This window comes from Lepisosteus platostomus, chromosome 24 (assembly GCF_059453375.1).
Source record: "Lepisosteus platostomus isolate fLepPlt1 chromosome 24, fLepPlt1.hap1, whole genome shotgun sequence".
Taxonomy (NCBI): Eukaryota; Metazoa; Chordata; class Actinopteri; order Semionotiformes; family Lepisosteidae; genus Lepisosteus; species Lepisosteus platostomus.
In genome coordinates this window covers 4,159,809-4,178,565 of record NC_142634.1, presented here as the reverse complement: position 1 = coordinate 4,178,565, position 18,757 = coordinate 4,159,809, and the positions used below count along the sequence as shown (strand labels likewise).

At 52.2% G+C, this 18,757-nt stretch overlaps 1 protein-coding gene across 11 annotated transcripts in view; it reads left to right on the top strand.

The window, feature by feature from the left end:
- citb (citron rho-interacting serine/threonine kinase b) overlaps nt 1-18,757 on the top strand; it is an 80,650-nt gene that overhangs the window by 58,961 nt on the left and 2,932 nt on the right. For 5 of the 11 annotated variants that reach the window (XM_088617858.1, XM_088617855.1, XM_088617856.1 and 2 more), the window contains 14 exons: nt 1,010-1,147; nt 1,739-1,919; nt 2,101-2,192; nt 2,975-3,079; nt 10,530-10,699; nt 11,817-11,861; nt 14,403-14,492; nt 14,997-15,132; nt 16,066-16,205; nt 16,461-16,553; nt 17,342-17,450; nt 17,617-17,745; nt 17,904-17,984; nt 18,318-18,396. In XM_088617858.1, the coding sequence (XP_088473984.1) occupies nt 1,010-1,147; nt 1,739-1,919; nt 2,101-2,192; nt 2,975-3,079; nt 10,530-10,699; nt 11,817-11,861; nt 14,403-14,492; nt 14,997-15,132; nt 16,066-16,205; nt 16,461-16,553; nt 17,342-17,450; nt 17,617-17,745; nt 17,904-17,984; nt 18,318-18,396 (1,588 nt within the window). The remainder of the gene's footprint in view (nt 1-1,009; nt 1,148-1,738; nt 1,920-2,100; nt 2,193-2,974; nt 3,080-10,529; nt 10,700-11,816; nt 11,862-14,402; nt 14,493-14,996; nt 15,133-16,065; nt 16,206-16,460; nt 16,554-17,341; nt 17,451-17,616; nt 17,746-17,903; nt 17,985-18,317; nt 18,397-18,757) is intronic. The other 6 variants (XM_088617859.1, XM_088617857.1, XM_088617863.1 and 3 more) reach the window with 4 other exon arrangements.

Genomic DNA, 18,757 nt, shown 5'->3' with positions numbered 1-18,757 from the left:
AGCTAATCTAGGGCTCTGACCTGACAAAGCTGGGGTTCTGACCCAAGTGGAGCTAATCTAGGGCTTTGACCTGACTCAGCTGGGGTTCTGATGCCAGGAGGTTCCCAGGTCACCCCACGACTGAGGTGCAGAGCCTCCTTGATCTTCACCCCTGGGGCGAGGTGACGGATGGACACTGATGATGTAGCTGATGTCACTCTAGCGACCCTGTCTTTGGTCTTTGTGGTTCACATGTGACCTGTGCTCGTTAAAGAAACAAACTGGGCATCTCCAGGGACAGGGCTGGTCCCGTGGTGCTGGGCTGGGTAGACCTGACCCGCGGACCTGTCCCCTCATTCACTTGCGGGCTCGATCCATCCCCGGTCGCCATCGGAGCTCCACCCGGCTCGTGCTGGTTATATAGAACCCCAAGCATCTTATTTTTTTAGTTTGTTTTTTTGAAGGAGGTGATCGGTTACATCCCCGCAGTGAGGAGTCCTGTCGGTTTGTCAGTGCCTCCTGTGCATGTGTGCTGGTCTCTCCTCAGTGCTTTCGTGATCGTTTTTGTCATGATTTCATGCGGTGTCACATTTTTCAGTGTTGTGTGTATCTTTGCCTTGTTTCCGTCCCACGAGTGTTATTCCTACTGGAATGGTAACTTGTGCCTTGAAGTTGTATTTTCTGCACAAGGTGCAGCTCTGTGGTCCTGCCAGTCCAGGACAGTGGTAAGTTCCTTCGCTGGACTTTGACTAGATCGAGAAAAGACACTGTAGGCTTCAGAATGCTCTGCCCTTAAATGTTCAAACACCGAAACAGCAGATGCTTGTTTACAAGATTAATTTCTCTGTAAATCAGCAAAGTGTTTTAAGACACAGATAAGCCTTTTCTGCTCTTAATGAGATTTATTTTAGCCAGATGTAAACCGGGAACCGTCTGCCCGCGCTGACCTGGAAGCTCTTGTCCCCTGTGTGCGCTGTGTCTGCTGAGTAACGGTGTGGCTGTGCTTGTTGTCACTATTGGCTTGGTGCAGAGTACAGCCGACGGGTGAAGGAGAGGATGCACCACAACATCCCCCACCGCTTCTCCGTGGGGCTGAACATGAGGGCCACCAAGTGCGCCGTCTGCCTGGACACCGTGCACTTCGGGAGACAGGTCGCCACCTGCGTAGGTAAGCGGGCGCGGGCCGGGCAGTCCGCCTCCCAGCGCCCCGCGGGGTGAGCCGGTCCGGGTTTTGCTGCACGTTGTGACCGCACGGCCGGTTCTGGGTGTTAGCTGGGCTTGTCTGTCAGTGGAGAGTGTCGGCCTGGAGCCGACAATAACATTCATAATTTTTAAGAAAACGTTGTTCTAAACGCAGCGTCTGTGACAAGAGAAACTCATTTTCATTTACCAGTCCAGTTCTCTGTTAGTATAAAGGAGGCAAGAGATCCAGGCTGAGTCGTTAACCCCACCCCTCTCACACACACACACACACACACACACACACACACACACACACACACACACACACACACACACACACACACACACACCCACACCCTAAGCTGGCCCTGCAGGGCCTGGGTGGGGGGGGGGGCGCGTATGTGCCTGTTGGGGTTTGAAGTTAACCGGGGCGCCCCGACCTGGAGTGCGTGAGACGACTGGGGGGGGTGTGGTCAGCAGGTGACAGGTGTGAAGCTGCTCAGGAGCCTCACCCCCACCCCCCCACCCCCCCCCGAAACTCTGGTGTGTCTTAACGGTGTTTTCTCTCCTGCTTTAGAATGTCAAGCAATGTGCCATCCAAAATGCTCCCCCTGCCTTCCAGCCACGTGTGGCCTGCCCGCCGAGTACGCCATGCACTTCTCCGAGGCGCTGAGCCGCGACAAGGCCAGCTCGCCCGCGCAGCAGGTCAGGGAGGCCAGCGGACACGTCCGGCTGGAGGGCTGGATGAAGCAGCCGAGGTGAGCCGGGGGGGTCCCAGTCGTCTGCTGATTCTTTTCCCCGGAGCGCTCTCTCCTCCGGCGCGTCTTCTGGTCAGCCCTGCCTCCCTCTCCTCCCCGCCAGCCGCTGGGGGCCCGGGCTCCGAGCTCCTTGAATCCTTTCAGACCCCCCCGGCTCACGCCTTGTCGTTCTTCCTGTCAGGAATGGGAAGCGGGGACAGCAGGGCTGGGAGAGGAAGTACGTGGTTCTGGACGGCACCAAGGTGATGGTTTACGAGACGGAGCCCAGAGAAGGTGAGGCCCCCCGCCCGGCTGCTCTTGACTAAACCCACTGCTTAACTAGACCATTTTAATGGCAGCTGACAGGTCATAGTTATTCAATTCAAATTATTTTTATATGGCGCCTTTCACAACAAGGTTGCCCCAAGGCACTTCACAATGCTGTGTGACAGTACAGGACATTACAATACAGAAAGAGAAAAAGCCAGAAGACAACGGAGGAGAGGAACCAAAATCCCCTCTGTAAGGAGAAAAGGTCCAAGGTCAACTGGCTGCCCAGCCCCTAAATTAGCATGAGATCTCCATGAATCATCATAGTGAGCATGAGATCTCCATTGTTACCCTGAAATCTCCCGACAATTAGCATGAAATCTCCATAGATCTCCGTAGTTAGCATGAAATCTCCCAGCAGTCTCACAGATCTAATTGAGCAAATGATCTGGTCAGTTTAGGGTTCGATTAACCTCCTTAGCGGTAACCCCAAGCTCATCTCAGGATGATAATCCCCCGCAGAAAGAGATGAGCCTGAGATTGATGTGACTAGTGTAGCACACGGATCAGAATTAAAAACCCTTTTCCCGCGAAGCGCCTCTTCACCAGACTGCTGAGGGGGAGGAGGAGCTGAGATTGACGCCTGAAGAAGCTGGACTGGGATTCAGGTGTCCTGTCTTGACGCTGTAACGTGTATCCTGTCTGGGACGGGGCAGGGTGGCGGTGGGGTGCTGTCGGCACCTGGGGGGGACGTGGGACGTGACGTCGGCCTGGTGCGCGCGGTAATGGCGCCCCGTGTCCTGCAGATTCGACGAAGCCTCAAGAGGAGCTCGACCTCTGCCTGCCAGACGTGGAGGTGACGGTGCACGGAGCCGTGGGGGCGTCCGAGCTGGTCAACACTGCCAAGTCAGGTACTCCTCCCCGCACAGCACTGTGCTCCTGCTTGCCGTCTTCAGACCGGTGATGTGGTGCAGTGGAGCTCTTGTGCTGTTTCCTGCATTCTGCCTCTGACTGCCAGCCCAGAAACGCTTGTGCCCACTGCCACCTTGAACTACTGCAGGTTTGGGATTTGCATAGTGTGGCCAGACAACAAAAGGACTCATTTTATATTTTTCTGGGCCTTAGCAATTTATTACTCATGATGCTGTACCTCTCTCTCTCTCCTGTCTCTAGATATCCAGTGTCTCGGTGTGCTGTACCTCTCTCTCTCCTGTCTCCAGATATCCAGTGTCTCAGTGTGCTGTACCTCTCACTCTCCTGTCTCTAGATATCCAGTGTCTCAGTGTGCTGTACCTCTCACTCTCCTGTCTCTAGATATCCAGTGTCTCAGTGTGCTGTACCTCTCTCTCTCTCTCCTGTCTCTAGATATCCAGTGTCTCAGTGTGCTGTACCTCTCTCTCTCTCTCCTGTCTCTAGATATCCAGTGTCTCAGTGTGCTGTACCTCTCTCTCTCTCTCCTGTCTCTAGATATCCAGTGTCTCAGTGTGCTGTACCTCTCTCTCTCTCTCCTGTCTCTAGATATCCAGTGTCTCAGCGTGCTGTACCTCTCTCTCTCTCCTGTCTCTAGATATCCAGTGTCTCAGTGTGCTGTACCTCTCTCTCTCTCCTGTCTCTAGATATCCAGTGTCTTAGTGTGCTGTACCTCTCTCTCTCTCTCTCCTGTCTCCAGAAATCCAGTGTCTCAGTGTGCTGTACCTCTCTCTCTCCTGTCTCTAGATATCCAGTGTCTCAGTGTGCTGTACCTCTCTCTCTCCTGTCTCCAGATATCCAGTGTCTCAGTGTGCTGTACCTCTCTCTCTCTCCTGTCTCTAGATATCCAGTGTCTCAGTGTGCTGTACCTCTCTCTCTCTCCTGTCTCTAGATATCCAGTGTCTCAGTGTGCTGTACCTCTCTCTCTCTCCTGTCTCCAGATATCCAGTGTCTCAGTGTGCTGTACCTCTCTCTCTCTCCTGTCTCTAGATATCCAGTGTCTCAGTGTGCTGTACCTCTCTCTCTCCTGTCTCTAGATATCCAGTGTCTCAGTGTGCTGTACCTCTCTCTCTCCTGTCTCTAGATATCCAGTGTCTCAGTGTGCTGTACCTCTCTCTCTCCTGTCTCTAGATATCCAGTGTCTCAGTGTGCTTTACCTCTCTCTCTCTCTCCTGTCTCTAGATATCCAGTGTCTCAGTGTGCTGTACCTCTCTCTCTCTCTCCTGTCTCTAGATATCCAGTGTCTCAGTGTGCTGTACCTCTCTCTCTCTCCTGTCTCTAGATATCCAGTGTCTCAGTGTGCTGTACCTCTCAATTCAATTCAATTCAATTCAAGGTGCTTTATTAGCATGACCGATGGGTACAATCAGTGTTGCCAAAGCAAATAAAAATAATAAAATTATCATAGAACAAAACAAAAAATAGAAGTAAAATAAAATCTACAGACATGTTACAGGCATTTACAACAAAGACATATTATATCATATTGACATATACTGTAGGCGGCTGGAGCATTATTGGGAGACAGACTCACTGTTCCTCAGGCTGTGACAGGAGATCACATACTGGGCTGCCAGATCAACTGAGTTCCCTCCTCCCTCTCCCAGTAGGATTGGGACCTGTTGTGGTTTTGGCAGGTGTGGGAACTCTGGGATTAGATTTCTGAATTTCGGGAAGAATGTTTCTCTAATCCCAGAGTATCTGTCACAGTGCAGTAGGAAGTGCACCTCTGTCTCTATTTCTCCCCGCTGGCAGTGGGAGCACAGCCTGTCCTCTCTGGGCAGCCAGGTCTGCCTGTGTCGCCCAGTTTCTATGGCCAGGTTGTGGTCACTGAGCCTGTACTTCGTCAGGGTCTGTTTCTGTTTGTTATTTTTTATTTTGGTCAAATATTCAGCTAGTGTGTATTGTCTGTTTAAGGTTCTGTAGCATTCCAGTTTATGTTGTGTTTGTGTGTGTGTGTCCCAGTGTGTGAGATATTGCTGTTTGATCTGTGCTGTGATGTGGTTGAGTCTGGGTTGTGGTGCTCTAGCAGTGCTGTCCTGAGGCTGGTTAGTGTTGGTGTGGCTCAGGTCGGAGATATAGGAGAGATATCTCTCTCCTGTCTCCAGATATCCAGTGTCTCAGTGTGCTGTACCTCTCTCTCTCTCCTGTCTCCAGATATCCAGTGTCTCAGTGTGCTGTACCTCTCTCTCTCCTGTCTCTAGATATCCAGTGTCTCAGTGTGCTGTACCTCTCTCTCTCCTGTCTCTAGATATCCAGTGTCTCAGTGTGCTGTACCTCTCTCTCTCTCCTGTCTCCAGAAATCCAGTGTCTCAGTGTGCTGTGCCTCTCTCTCTCTCCTGTCTCTAGATATCCAGTGTCTCAGTGTGCTGTACCTCTCTCTCCTGTCTCCAGATATCCATTGTCTCAGTGTGCTGTACCTCTCTCACTCTCCTGTCTCTAGATATCCAGTGTCTCAGTGTGCTGTACCTCTCTCTCTCTCCTGTCTCTAGATATCCAGTGTCTCAGTGTGCTGTACCCCTCTCTCTCCTGTCTCTAGATATCCAGTGTCTCAGTGTGCTGTACCTCTCTCTCTCTCCTGTCTCTAGATATCCAGTGTCTCAGTGTGCTGTACCTCTCTCTCTCTCCTGTCTCTAGATATCCAGTGTCTCATTGTGCTGTACCTCTCTCTCTCCTGTCTCCAGATATCCAGTGTCTCAGTGTGCTGTACCTCTCTCTCTCCTGTCTCTAGATATCCAGTGTCTCAGTGTGCTGTACCTCTCTCTCTCCTGTCTCTAGATATCCAGTGTCTCAGTGTGCTGTACCTCTCTCTCTCCTGTCTCTAGATATCCAGTGTCTCAGTGTGCTGTACCTCTCTCTCTCTCCTGTCTCTAGATATCCAGTGTCTCAGTGTGCTGTACCTCTCTCTCTCCTGTCTCTAGATATCCAGTGTCTCAGTGTGCTGTACCTCTCTCTCTCTCCTGTCTCTAGATATCCAGTGTCTCAGTGTGCTGTACCTCTCTCTCTCTCCTGTCTCTAGATATCCAGTGTCTCAGTGTGCTGTACCTCTCTCTCTCTCCTGTCTCTAGATATCCAGTGTCTCAGTGTGCTGTACCTCTCTCTCTCCTGTCTCTAGATATCCAGTGTCTCAGTGTGCTGTACCTCTCTCTCTCTCCTGTCTCCAGATATCCAGTGTCTCAGTGTGCTGTACCTCTCTCTCTCTCTCCTGTCTCTAGATATCCAGTGTCTCAGTGTGCTGTACCTCTCTCTCTCCTGTCTCTAGATATCCAGTGTCTCAGTGTGCTGTACCTCTCTCTCTCCTGTCTCTAGATATCCAGTGTCTCAGTGTGCTGTACCTCTCTCTCTCTCCTGTCTCTAGATATCCAGTGTCTCAGTGTGCTGTACCTCTCTCTCTCCTGTCTCTAGATATCCAGTGTCTCAGTGTGCTGTACCTCTCTCTCTCCTGTCTCCAGATATCCAGTGTCTCAGTGTGCTGTACCTCTCTCTCTCTCCTGTCTCTAGATATCCAGTGTCTCAGTGTGCTGTACCTCTCTCTCTCCTGTCTCTAGATATCCAGTGTCTCAGTGTGCTGTACCTCTCTCTCTCTCCTGTCTCTAGATATCCAGTGTCTCAGTGTGCTGTACCTCTCTCTCTCTCCTGTCTCTAGATATCCAGTGTCTCAGTGTGCTGTACCTCTCTCTCTCTCCTGTCTCTAGATATCCAGTGTCTCAGTGTGCTGTACCTCTCTCTCTCTCCTGTCTCTAGATATCCAGTGTCTCAGTGTGCTGTACCTCTCTCTCTCTCCTGTCTCTAGATATCCAGTGTCTCAGTGTGCTGTACCTCTCTCTCTCCTGTCTCTAGATATCCAGTGTCTCAGTGTGCTGTACCTCTCTCTCTCTCCTGTCTCTAGATATCCAGTGTCTCAGTGTGCTGTACCTCTCTCTCTCTCCTGTCTCTAGATATCCAGTGTCTCAGTGTGCTGTACCTCTCTCTCTCTCCTGTCTCTAGATATCCAGTGTCTCAGTGTGCTGTACCTCTCTCTCTCCTGTCTCTAGATATCCAGTGTCTCAGTGTGCTGTACCTCTCTCTCTCTCTCCTGTCTCTAGATATCCAGTGTCTCAGTGTGCTGTACCTCTCTCTCTCCTGTCTCTAGATATCCAGTGTCTCAGTGTGCTGTACCTCTCTCTCTCTCTCCTGTCTCTAGATATCCAGTGTCTCAGTGTGCTGTACCTCTCTCTCTCTCCTGTCTCTAGATATCCAGTGTCTCAGTGTGCTGTACCTCTCTCTCTCTCTCCTGTCTCTAGATATCCAGTGTCTCAGTGTGCTGTACCTCTCTCTCTCTCCTGTCTCTAGATATCCAGTGTCTCAGTGTGCTGTACCTCTCTCTCCTGTCTCTAGATATCCAGTGTCTCAGTGTGCTTTACCTCTCTCTCTCTCTCCTGTCTCTAGATATCCAGTGTCTCAGTGTGCTGTACCTCTCTCTCTCTCTCCTGTCTCTAGATATCCAGTGTCTCAGTGTGCTGTACCTCTCTCTCTCTCCTGTCTCTAGATATCCAGTGTCTCAGTGTGCTGTACCTCTCTCTCTCTCTCCTGTCTCTAGATATCCAGTGTCTCAGTGTGCTGTACCTCTCTCTCTCTCCTGTCTCTAGATATCCAGTGTCTCAGTGTGCTGTACCTCTCTCTCTCTCCTGTCTCTAGATATCCAGTGTCTCAGTGTGCTGTACCTCTCTCTCTCTCCTGTCTCTAGATATCCAGTGTCTCAGTGTGCTGTACCTCTCTCTCTCTCCTGTCTCTAGATATCCAGTGTCTCAGTGTGCTGTACCTCTCTCTCTCTCTCCTGTCTCTAGATATCCAGTGTCTCAGTGTGCTGTACCTCTCTCTCTCTCTCCTGTCTCTAGATATCCAGTGTCTCAGTGTGCTGTACCTCTCTCTCTCTCTCCTGTCTCTAGATATCCAGTGTCTCAGTGTGCTGTACCTCTCTCTCTCTCTCCTGTCTCTAGATATCCAGTGTCTCAGTGTGCTGTACCTCTCTCTCTCTCCTGTCTCTAGATATCCAGTGTCTCAGTGTGCTGTACCTCTCTCTCTCTCCTGTCTCCAGATATCCAGTGTCTCAGTGTGCTGTACCTCTCTCTCTCTCTCCTGTCTCTAGATATCCAGTGTCTCAGTGTGCTGTACCTCTCTCTCTCTCCTGTCTCTAGATATCCAGTGTCTCAGTGTGCTGTACCTCTCTCTCTCTCCTGTCTCTAGATATCCAGTGTCTCAGTGTGCTGTACCTCTCTCTCTCTCCTGTCTCTAGATATCCAGTGTCTCAGTGTGCTGTACCTCTCTCTCTCTCTCCTGTCTCTAGATATCCAGTGTCTCAGTGTGCTGTACCTCTCTCTCTCCTGTCTCTAGATATCCAGTGTCTCAGTGTGCTGTACCTCTCTCTCTCTCTCCTGTCTCTAGATATCCAGTGTCTCAGTGTGCTGTACCTCTCTCTCTCTCTCCTGTCTCTAGATATCCAGTGTCTCAGTGTGCTGTACCTCTCTCTCTCTCCTGTCTCTAGATATCCAGTGTCTCAGTGTGCTGTACCTCTCTCTCTCCTGTCTCTAGATATCCAGTGTCTCAGTGTGCTTTACCTCTCTCTCTCTCTCCTGTCTCTAGATATCCAGTGTCTCAGTGTGCTGTACCTCTCTCTCTCTCTCCTGTCTCTAGATATCCAGTGTCTCAGTGTGCTGTACCTCTCTCTCTCCTGTCTCTAGATATCCAGTGTCTCAGTGTGCTGTACCTCTCTCTCTCTCCTGTCTCCAGATATCCAGTGTCTCAGTGTGCTGTACCTCTCTCTCTCTCTCCTGTCTCTAGATATCCAGTGTCTCAGTGTGCTGTACCTCTCTCTCTCTCCTGTCTCTAGATATCCAGTGTCTCAGTGTGCTGTACCTCTCTCTCTCTCCTGTCTCTAGATATCCAGTGTCTCAGTGTGCTGTACCTCTCTCTCTCTCCTGTCTCTAGATATCCAGTGTCTCAGTGTGCTGTACCTCTCTCTCTCTCTCCTGTCTCTAGATATCCAGTGTCTCAGTGTGCTGTACCTCTCTCTCTCTCCTGTCTCTAGATATCCAGTGTCTCAGTGTGCTGTACCTCTCTCTCTCCTGTCTCTAGATATCCAGTGTCTCAGTGTGCTGTACCTCTCTCTCTCTCTCCTGTCTCTAGATATCCAGTGTCTCAGTGTGCTGTACCTCTCTCTCTCTCTCCTGTCTCTAGATATCCAGTGTCTCAGTGTGCTGTACCTCTCTCTCTCTCCTGTCTCTAGATATCCAGTGTCTCAGTGTGCTGTACCTCTCTCTCTCTCCTGTCTCCAGATATCCAGTGTCTCAGTGTGCTGTACCTCTCTCTCTCTCTCCTGTCTCTAGATATCCAGTGTCTCAGTGTGCTGTACCTCTCTCTCTCTCCTGTCTCTAGATATCCAGTGTCTCAGTGTGCTGTACCTCTCTCTCTCTCCTGTCTCTAGATATCCAGTGTCTCAGTGTGCTGTACCTCTCTCTCTCTCTCCTGTCTCTAGATATCCAGTGTCTCAGTGTGCTGTACCTCTCTCTCCTGTCTCTAGATATCCAGTGTCTCAGTGTGCTGTACCTCTCTCTCTCTCTCCTGTCTCTAGATATCCAGTGTCTCAGTGTGCTGTACCTCTCTCTCTCTCTCCTGTCTCTAGATATCCAGTGTCTCAGTGTGCTGTACCTCTCTCTCTCTCCTGTCTCTAGATATCCAGTGTCTCAGTGTGCTGTACCTCTCTCTCTCTCTCCTGTCTCTAGATATCCAGTGTCTCAGTGTGCTGTACCTCTCTCTCTCTCCTGTCTCTAGATATCCAGTGTCTCAGTGTGCTGTACCTCTCTCTCTCCTGTCTCTAGATATCCAGTGTCTCAGTGTGCTGTACCTCTCTCTCTCTCTCCTGTCTCTAGATATCCAGTGTCTCAGTGTGCTGTACCTCTCTCTCTCTCTCCTGTCTCTAGATATCCAGTGTCTCAGTGTGCTGTACCTCTCTCTCTCTCCTGTCTCTAGATATCCAGTGTCTCAGTGTGCTGTACCTCTCTCTCTCTCCTGTCTCCAGATATCCAGTGTCTCAGTGTGCTGTACCTCTCTCTCTCTCTCCTGTCTCTAGATATCCAGTGTCTCAGTGTGCTGTACCTCTCTCCTGTCTCTAGATATCCAGTGTCTCAGTGTGCTGTACCTCTCTCTCTCCTGTCTCTAGATATCCAGTGTCTCAGTGTGCTGTACCTCTCTCTCTCTCCTGTCTCCAGATATCCAGTGTCTCAGTGTGCTGTACCTCTCTCTCCTGTCTCTAGATATCCAGTGTCTCAGTGTGCTGTACCTCTCTCTCTCTCCTGTCTCTAGATATCCAGTGTCTCAGTGTGCTGTACTTCTCTCTCTCTCTCCTGTCTCTAGATATCCCCTATGTGTTGAAGCTGGAGTCCCACCCCCACACCACCTGCTGGCCAGGCCAGTCCCTGTACTTCATGGCTCCCAGCTTCCCTGACAAGCAGCGCTGGGTGGCCGTGCTGGAGTCCGTCGTGGCCGGAGGGAGGAGTTCACGGGAGAAGGCAGAGGCTGATGCCGTGAGTAAAAAATCTTTTGTTTAGTAAGTAAAATTTTAAGAAAGAAATGAGAAATCTAAAAAGAATACATCCTCTACCAATTTTGTGACAAGGAAAATCAACAGGCCATTGCACCCTCATACCAGAGGCCCTGCAGTCTTCCGTTTATAGTGATCTCAAAAAGAGTGCTTGACGACAGACCTAGAAACAGTTTTCCTGAACTAATCTGGCAAATAGAGTGCCTTGCACATGTATAGAGACCCCTGCTGTGTTGCCCGTTTATGACATTACAAGGCAAGGGCGGAGTGGTGGCTTTGTGGCTCAGGATCTGCGCCTGTGACTGGAAGGTTGCCGGTTCAAATCCTGCGGCCGGCAGAGGAATCCTACTCTGTTGGGCCCCTGAGCAAGGCCCTTAACCCTAACTGCTCCAGGGGCGCTGTACAATGGCTGACCCTGCGCTCTGACCCCAAGCTTCTCCCTGTCTGTGTGTCTGTGTCTCCATGGAGAAAAGCTGGGGTCTGCGAAAAGACGAATTCCTAATGCAAGAAATTGTATAGGGCTAATAAAGAAACATTATAAACATTATTATAAACAAAGGCACTGCGATGCAGTCAGAGCAGAGCTCTGCTGTGACAAGTACCAAGGGGCGGTGTGGCGTCACAGCACCCAGCCCGCGGATCCGCAGGAACCATCAGAACTGGACCGGCTGCATCCGCTGCGGAGCTGCAACAGTAGGAATCCCCTTCGCAGCCTTGCTGTGTGCCGGAGGGGCCTGTGTGTGGCCTTTCTGGAAGAGCGGGCTCACGCTCAGGTGCTGCCCTTGCAGCCTGTGGCCCTCAGGGGCCCGTCGGCGCCCCGCAGGTCGTGCTGTAACGTGGGTGAGGGCCATGTGCTAGGGTCAGCTAGGGTCACTTGTCTTTTAAAAGGTCTTTTTTTTTAACATCCTGACAGAGAACGTGTGTGTCTCTTCCTGTGGTTAACTGGATCTCTTTCTCTTTCTCTCTCTCTCTCTGTCCTGACTGTCCTCCTGCTCCACGGTGTCTCGCCCATTGCGTATACGTATCTATAACTCTGCATGTTGATATCGGTGTTGATCTGCCTGTCCTCCCCATCCCATCCTGTGCGCCTGTGTTCATAGGCCAGTGCTTCCAAAAGGCAGATGGCTCTTTCCCCATTGGTGCAGGTAAAGACCTGTGTGAGGCTGCCTTCTGCTCCACCCCACACCTGCTGCCAGCTCACTGACCAGACACGTGTCCCATTGGGGTTCAGAGCCCAGCGCCCCTCTCGGCTCCCGGTGGGGTTCAGAGCCCAGCGCCCCTCTCGGCTCCCGGTGGGGTTCAGAGCCCAGCGCCCCTCTCGGCTCCTCAGTGGGGTTCAGAGCCCAGCGCCCCTCTCGGCTCCTCAGTGGGGTTCAGAGCCCAGGGCCCCTCTCGGCTCCTCAGTGGGGTTCAGAGCCCAGCGCCCCTCTCGGCTCCTCAGTGGGGTTCAGAGCCCAGCGCCCCTCTCGGCTCCTCAGTGGGGTTCAGAGCCCAGCGCCCCTCTCGGCTCCTCAGTGGGGTTCAGAGCCCAGCGCCCCTCTCGGCTCCCGGTGGAGTTCAGAGCCCAGCGCCCCTCTCGGCTCCTCAGTGGGGTTCAGAGCCCAGCGCCCCTCTCGGCTCCTCAGTGGGGTTGAACTCTTTTTGTAGCGAGCCTAATTCCAGCTACACACAGGGAATTACTCTCAGAACCTCAAAACTCTTTGCTTTTGATTGTGAATGCAAAGCTCTTCTTGCACAGTTTGAATACACAGAGAGGGGTGTGGGTACGTCCGTGCTGAGGGAACACGGATCCGCGGAGAAACTGAGGATCCCGCCCTCAGAGACTCGGAGAAACCGCCTGGGATTAAAAGCAGAGTCTACTCTCACGTGAGGTCCCATGGCTGCTCAGTGGAACCCCTGCCGCCCCGAGACTAGTGTCAGGTCCCTGAGTGCAGCAGCACCTTTCACACGGCTTCATCCTCATCCTCATCCTCATCCTCATCCCCGGCTGCTCCCCCGTCGCTGCAGCATGAGCCCTCGCACCCTCGCCTTCCTGCTCTCCCCTGCTCGTGCCTCGGCCTTTACTCCCTGTCCAGGTCCAGACCTGCCACGTCACCGTCTCCATCAGCGTGGTTGATGTAGATGTTCAGTTGTTCGGTGGTCTCCTGTCCTGGTGGTGTTGAAGGGCTGTGAAGAGCTGCAGAGAGACTGGGGTGGCCTCCTGTCTCGGAGCCAGGCTCCTGCCGGCTCTGTCTCCTTGTCCAGCTGTTAACGGTGCTCAGAGGGTGCTGGCCTGCAGTGTAATCCGGCCCAGGGAGCCTAATGGAAGCTATGAGGCAGTGGATGTAAGAAAAAGGACGTAACAAGGGCTGGTGAATTTTAGAAACAAACTGCCCAGCTGCGTTGTTGAAGCTGATTCCACTGGATCTTCCAAGAAAAAGATGGATGAGACCCTGGGATCAGTGAGGCACTAGCGCCCCGAATGCAGCAGCCTTCAAACGGCCTCAGTGGCTCCTCTCGTTTGTGACATGCCTTCTGTTCTGAAACCGAGAGATCTGAAGGAGGTGTACCCCGCTTTTCTGGCATTTCATGAGCTTTCAGACTTACTATGAAGCAGTTGGGAAGTCAGGGATTGTAGCCCAGTTAAAATGCCACAGCCGAAAATGGCCCTGAAGCTCCTGGTTTTGCACCAGCCGGTCGAGAGTCTTCACAGCTCGTCTCCTGTCAGCCCGGGCCCGTGGTCCTGCCGGATCCGGGTTCTGTTCTGTTGTGTATCTGGGTTCCTGTCTGTGGTATCTGTGTCTCATCAACCTGGTGTCTACAAAAGCTGAAAATCTATTTTAAAAAACTGCTCTGGGATGTTGTTAATCTGACCAGAGCTGTTCGGCACCCTGTACTGGAAAAACGCTATTAAACTCTTCGTGTGCCAAACTTGGCCAAAAAAAAGGCTTTTTCCAACAGATGGAGCTGCATAGAAATGAAGATTTGCGGGAGTTTATTGCATTAGGAAGGCAGCAGACTGCACCTTCCAGAAAACAGGAGGTGTGATGTCAAGGCTCCAGAGCTACCACTGGGTCTGCATCTTGGCGCTTTGCAGAGTGCTGAGGCAGTCTCTAAGAGACCACTTGATAGCAACATTGTACTGCAAAGTTAGGGCTTCTTTCATGAGGCAGTGTCTCACTTCTTCCATGCCTCATGGCATTGTATGACCAGGGACTGCTTGTCCTTTCAGCAAAGAGTTGGAATTGAGAGGCAGAAGTGTGAGGGGTGACCTCTGTCTGACACACCCTGCCATGCAATCAAACTGAAAGAGCTGCTTACAGAAGATGGAGCCGTTAACTTCAGTGAACCACAAACCCCATAAATATCAAAATATGAGCTGATCCTGATGCCCAGCCGTTAGACCCTGTTTTTGTGGACATCTGGCTCACAAAACACCTCTCCTTTCGAAGCAGAATAGCAAGTCCACACATCCCTCCTCTTGTTTAAACAAGGTAACAATCTCAAAATCAGCTCAGGCTGGTTGGATGGGATGGTTTCTGTCCCTGCGAGCAGGCTGACTCACAGGGCAGTCGCTAACAGGATGTGAAGAGAGGCCAGACATCTCCCAAAACCCGCCTCGGAGCAGACCCTAGCAGGACGTCTCGGGGTAAGTGACCGGCCCCCGTCAGTCCTGCTGCCAACCTGCTGTGCTGTTTCCTGTGCAGAAGCTGCTGGGCAACTCCCTGCTGAAGCTGGAGGGGGATGACCGTCTGGACATTAACTGCACTCTGCCCCTGACCGACCAGGTAAACGCGGTGCGTGAGTGGGGGGTGCGGGGGTCTCTCTCTGTGTTTCTCATGGGGCAGCCGTCCGCGGGGGGCTCCCGGGGGCTCTGGGCCGGGCGAGGGCGGGGCAGGAGAACTAGGCTCCTGCGGTGTGTGAGGTAGTGTGGGTTGACCAGTAGGGGGTGCTCTCTTCCCTCTTGTTTTTCTGTATACCTGGAGTTTCAGGGAGGTCCTAGTTAGTAGTAGTAGTAATAATAATAATAATTGCTTACACTTATATAGCGCTTTTCTGGACACTCCACTCAAAGCGCTTTACAGGTAATGGGGATCCCCTCCACCCCCACCAGTGTGCAGCCCCACCTGGATGAACAGGAGAAGGCTGCAGACAGGTCGCACCACAATGTCTTTAGATCTTTAACTCCAGGGTCAGTCTTTCTTGTATGCAGCTGCCTTTTTCATGCTGATCACCAGCTCGAAGAGCCGCTCCAGGAGCTGTGTGGCCGCACAGTGACGCTGCCTCTCTCTCCTGAGCAGATCGTGCTGGTGGGCTCGGAGGAGGGACTGTACGCGCTGAATGTGATCAAGAACTCTCTGACCCACATCCCCGGCGTTAGCTCCGTCTTTCAGATCCACGTGCTGAAGGAGCATGACAAGCTGCTGATGATCGTGGGTCAGTACAGTTTCTGCACTCTGGCAAACAGCCTCTGCTGAAATCCTACGCCAGGCCAACCCAGAGACCACCACTCCAGCCTCCTGCTTTGCAGTGCCACCAGCTACCTCACTTACAGCAAAAATCCTTCTAATTAATAATTTAATTGTTATCAATGTTTAAGATAGGCTAGTCCATAATTACATCTTTAAATGTGTGACTGTTCAGAGAGCCCTGAGTCTGTAGTCACTGAGTCTGGGCTGTGTGACTGTTCAGAGAGCCCTGAGTCTGTAGTCACTGAGTCTGGGCTGTGTGACTGTTCAGAGAGCCCTGAGTCTGTAGTCACTGAGTCTGGGCTGTGTGACTGTTCAGAGAGCCCTGAGTCTGTAGTCACTGAGTCTGGGCTGTGTGACTGTTCAGAGAGCCCTGAGTCTGTAGTCACTGAGTCTGGGCTGTGTGACTGTTCAGAGAGCCCTGAGTCTGTAGTCACTGAGTCTGGGCTGTGTGACTGTTCAGAGAGCCCTGAGTCTGTAGTCACTGAGTCTGGGCTGTGTGACTGTTCAGAGAGCCCTGAGTCTGTAGTCACTGAGTCTGGGCTGTGTGACTGTTCAGAGAGCCCTGAGTCTGTAGTCACTGAGTCTGGGCTGTGTGACTGTTCAGAGAGCCCTGAGTCTGTAGTCACTGAGTCTGGGCTGTGTGACTGTTCAGAGAGCCCTGAGTCTGTAGTCACTGAGTCTGGGCTGTGTGACTGTTCAGAGAGCCCTGAGTCTGTAGTCACTGAGTCTGGGCTGTGTGGTCTTGCAGGTACAGAGAGCCCTGAGTCTGTAGTCACTGAGTCTGGGCTGTGTGACTGTTCAGAGAGCCCTGAGTCTGTAGTCACTGAGTCTGGGCTGTGTGACTGTTCAGAGAGCCCTGAGTCTGTAGTCAGCGGGTCTGTGCTGTGTGGTCTTGCAGGTACAGAGAGAGCCCTGTGCCTGATTGAGATTAAGAAGGTGAAACAATCCCTGTCCCAGTCCCACCTGCCTGCCCAGCCTGATCTCTCTCCATACATCATCGAGACGGTCAAGGGTTGCCACCTCTTTGCTGCTGGCAAGGTAATTTTGCACTCTTAACACCCACCTTATTGCAGCCAGGAGAGAGTGTCCCCTAAAAGCATTTCCTTCTGCATGCAGGCGCTGCACTTTGTTTTTGAGAATATCTCCTATATCTGTTAACTCAAGTTTAATAATAAAGGTGCATTTTTCATTTTTATTTTTCTGTTTCTGATACAAAAGCCAGTATGTCAGGTTTTGAGCGTCCCAGAATGGTTACCCGTCGAAGTGCTGATTACAGACTGTCTGTTCCCACAGATTGACAACGGACCCTGTATCTGTGCTGCCATGCCCAATAAAATCACCATCCTGCGCTACAATGAGAGCCTCAACAAGTTCTGCATCAGGAAGGTGAGTCGGGACCCTCCTGCGTGGGCAGTGAGAATCAGCCAGGTAACAAGTCACAGTGCACACAGGCTGCCTGGCCAGGTCTCTCTAAACACTGCACATGTGCTTGAGTTGGCATACAGTTAGGAGGAGCTATAAAAGATCCTGCTGGATCTGCCTGCTGAGCCCCGGTGTTGCCCGTCCCTGCCCTGTGTCCTGTGCCAGGGCAGTGAGAGAGAGAGAGAGGTGTCGTCACGCCGTTCAGGACTGTGTGATGTCTCCCAGCCCTCTCCACTCTGACCATCAGAATCATTGGGAAAGCAGAGCGCTTGTCCAGACCAGCCAAGCTGTGGAGCTCTTGTGCTTTCAATTAAAGCGCATCTTTCAAAACGGAACCCGAGATCTGGGAAATTAAAATTAATCAAGGCATCCAAGATGATGATGATTGTTAATCATAATCATAATAATGGGTGTAGTAATACATACAATAGTAATATTAACAGTCGGGACTCCCCTCCACCAGCACCAGTGTGCAGCCCCACCTGGATGATGCCCCAGTCCGCTCCCCACACACCAGCTCTCAGCGAGGAGAGCAGAGTGATGGAGCCAGTTCAGAGAGGGGGGTTATTAGGAGGCCATGACTGGTAAAGGCTGGGAGGGGAAATCTGGCCAGGACACCGGGGTAACACCCCGGCTCCGGAGTGGGCTGGGGTGCACCTGGCGGTCCTGCGCCTCCTCTCAGGAGGGATAAGGAGAGCCCAGTGTGGATTCGAACCCCTAACAGCAGCGCTGCTCCCCCTTCCCCCCGACAGGAGATCGAGACTTCGGAGCCCTGCAGCTGCATCCACTTCACCAGATACAGCATCATCATCGGCACCAACAAGTTCTACGAGATCGAGATGAAGCAGTTCGTGCTGGAAGGTGAGGAGGGAGGCAGGTCCCGGGCCTGACCTCTAGCTGTGGCGAGGTGTCCTGGTAGGAGCAGACAGATGTGATGCCCGTTTCTGGGACGTCCCAAGGATATGACGGCCAGCTCCGCCCTCCCCCGGCTTTAATTCCGTCTCTCCCTCTTTCTCTGCGGCGTCAGAGTTCCTGGACAAGAACGACGTGTCCCTGGCCTCCGCCATCTTCGCCGCCTCCTCACACAGCTTCCCCATCGCCATCATGCAGGTCAACAACACAGCGCAGAAGGAGGAATATCTCCTCTGTTTCCACGGTAACCGCCTCCTCGCACTCCTCTCTCTGCGTGTTGCTCTCCAAGCTGGTAAACTCGTCACCGTCTTCTTATTCCACACGTGTTCATCGATAGCCGCTGTAGCAGTAGTGTGCCGCAGGACAGTGTTTATTAACAGTCATTTGGCATCCCTGGCGCAGAGTTTGGCGTGTTTGTGGATTCCTACGGCAGGAGGAGCCGCACTGATGACATCAAGTGGAGCCGCCTGCCCCTGGCCTTCGGTGGGTCTCCTGTTGGCATGTCCTGCCCTCTCTGTCCCCTGTGTCCCGTCTCTATCAGTGTGTGTCCCCTGTGTCTCATCTCCTCAGTTTGTGTCTCCCCCGTGTCCCGTCTCTTCAGCGTGTGTCCCCTGTGTCTCGTCTCTTTATTGTGTCTCTTCAGTGTGTATCCCCTGTGTCCTGTGTCTTCAGTGTGTGTCCCGTGTCCCGTCTCTTCAGTGTGTGTGTCCCCTGTGTCTTGTGTCTTCAGTGTCCCCTGTAGGTGCAAATCCAGAAGCACTGATCAGCTCGCTGAGCCGTGTACCGTGTGTAACAGATCTGTCTTCTCTGCCTCAGCCTACAGGGAGCCCTACCTGTTTGTGACCCACTTCAACTCCCTGGAGGTGATAGAGATCCAGAGTCACCAAGCTCTGAGGTGAGGCAGTCTGTCCGCGTGCCGCTCAGCGTGAGAGGAGACGTGCGCCTGCGTGTGTGAGGTGTGCATGAAACCCGTTCAGACACAGGCCAGTGGAAGGAGCTGAGCTGTGTTACATTCTCCATTTCATCTCTCGAGGCATCTCTTATTGTACTGGCTCGATTCTACTGTGGCAACAAGACTGATAATACTCCCGGGTCTCGTCCTGAAGAGACCAAATCCAGCAGGTTTCATAGGCATCATCTTCTAAAGGCCTGAAACAATCAATCAAACAGGTGGCCTGTTCAGTTTCTATAGCTTATCCATCCACCCACTTTTTGAACCACTTAATCCAGTTCAGGACCTTGGGGGAGCAGGAGTC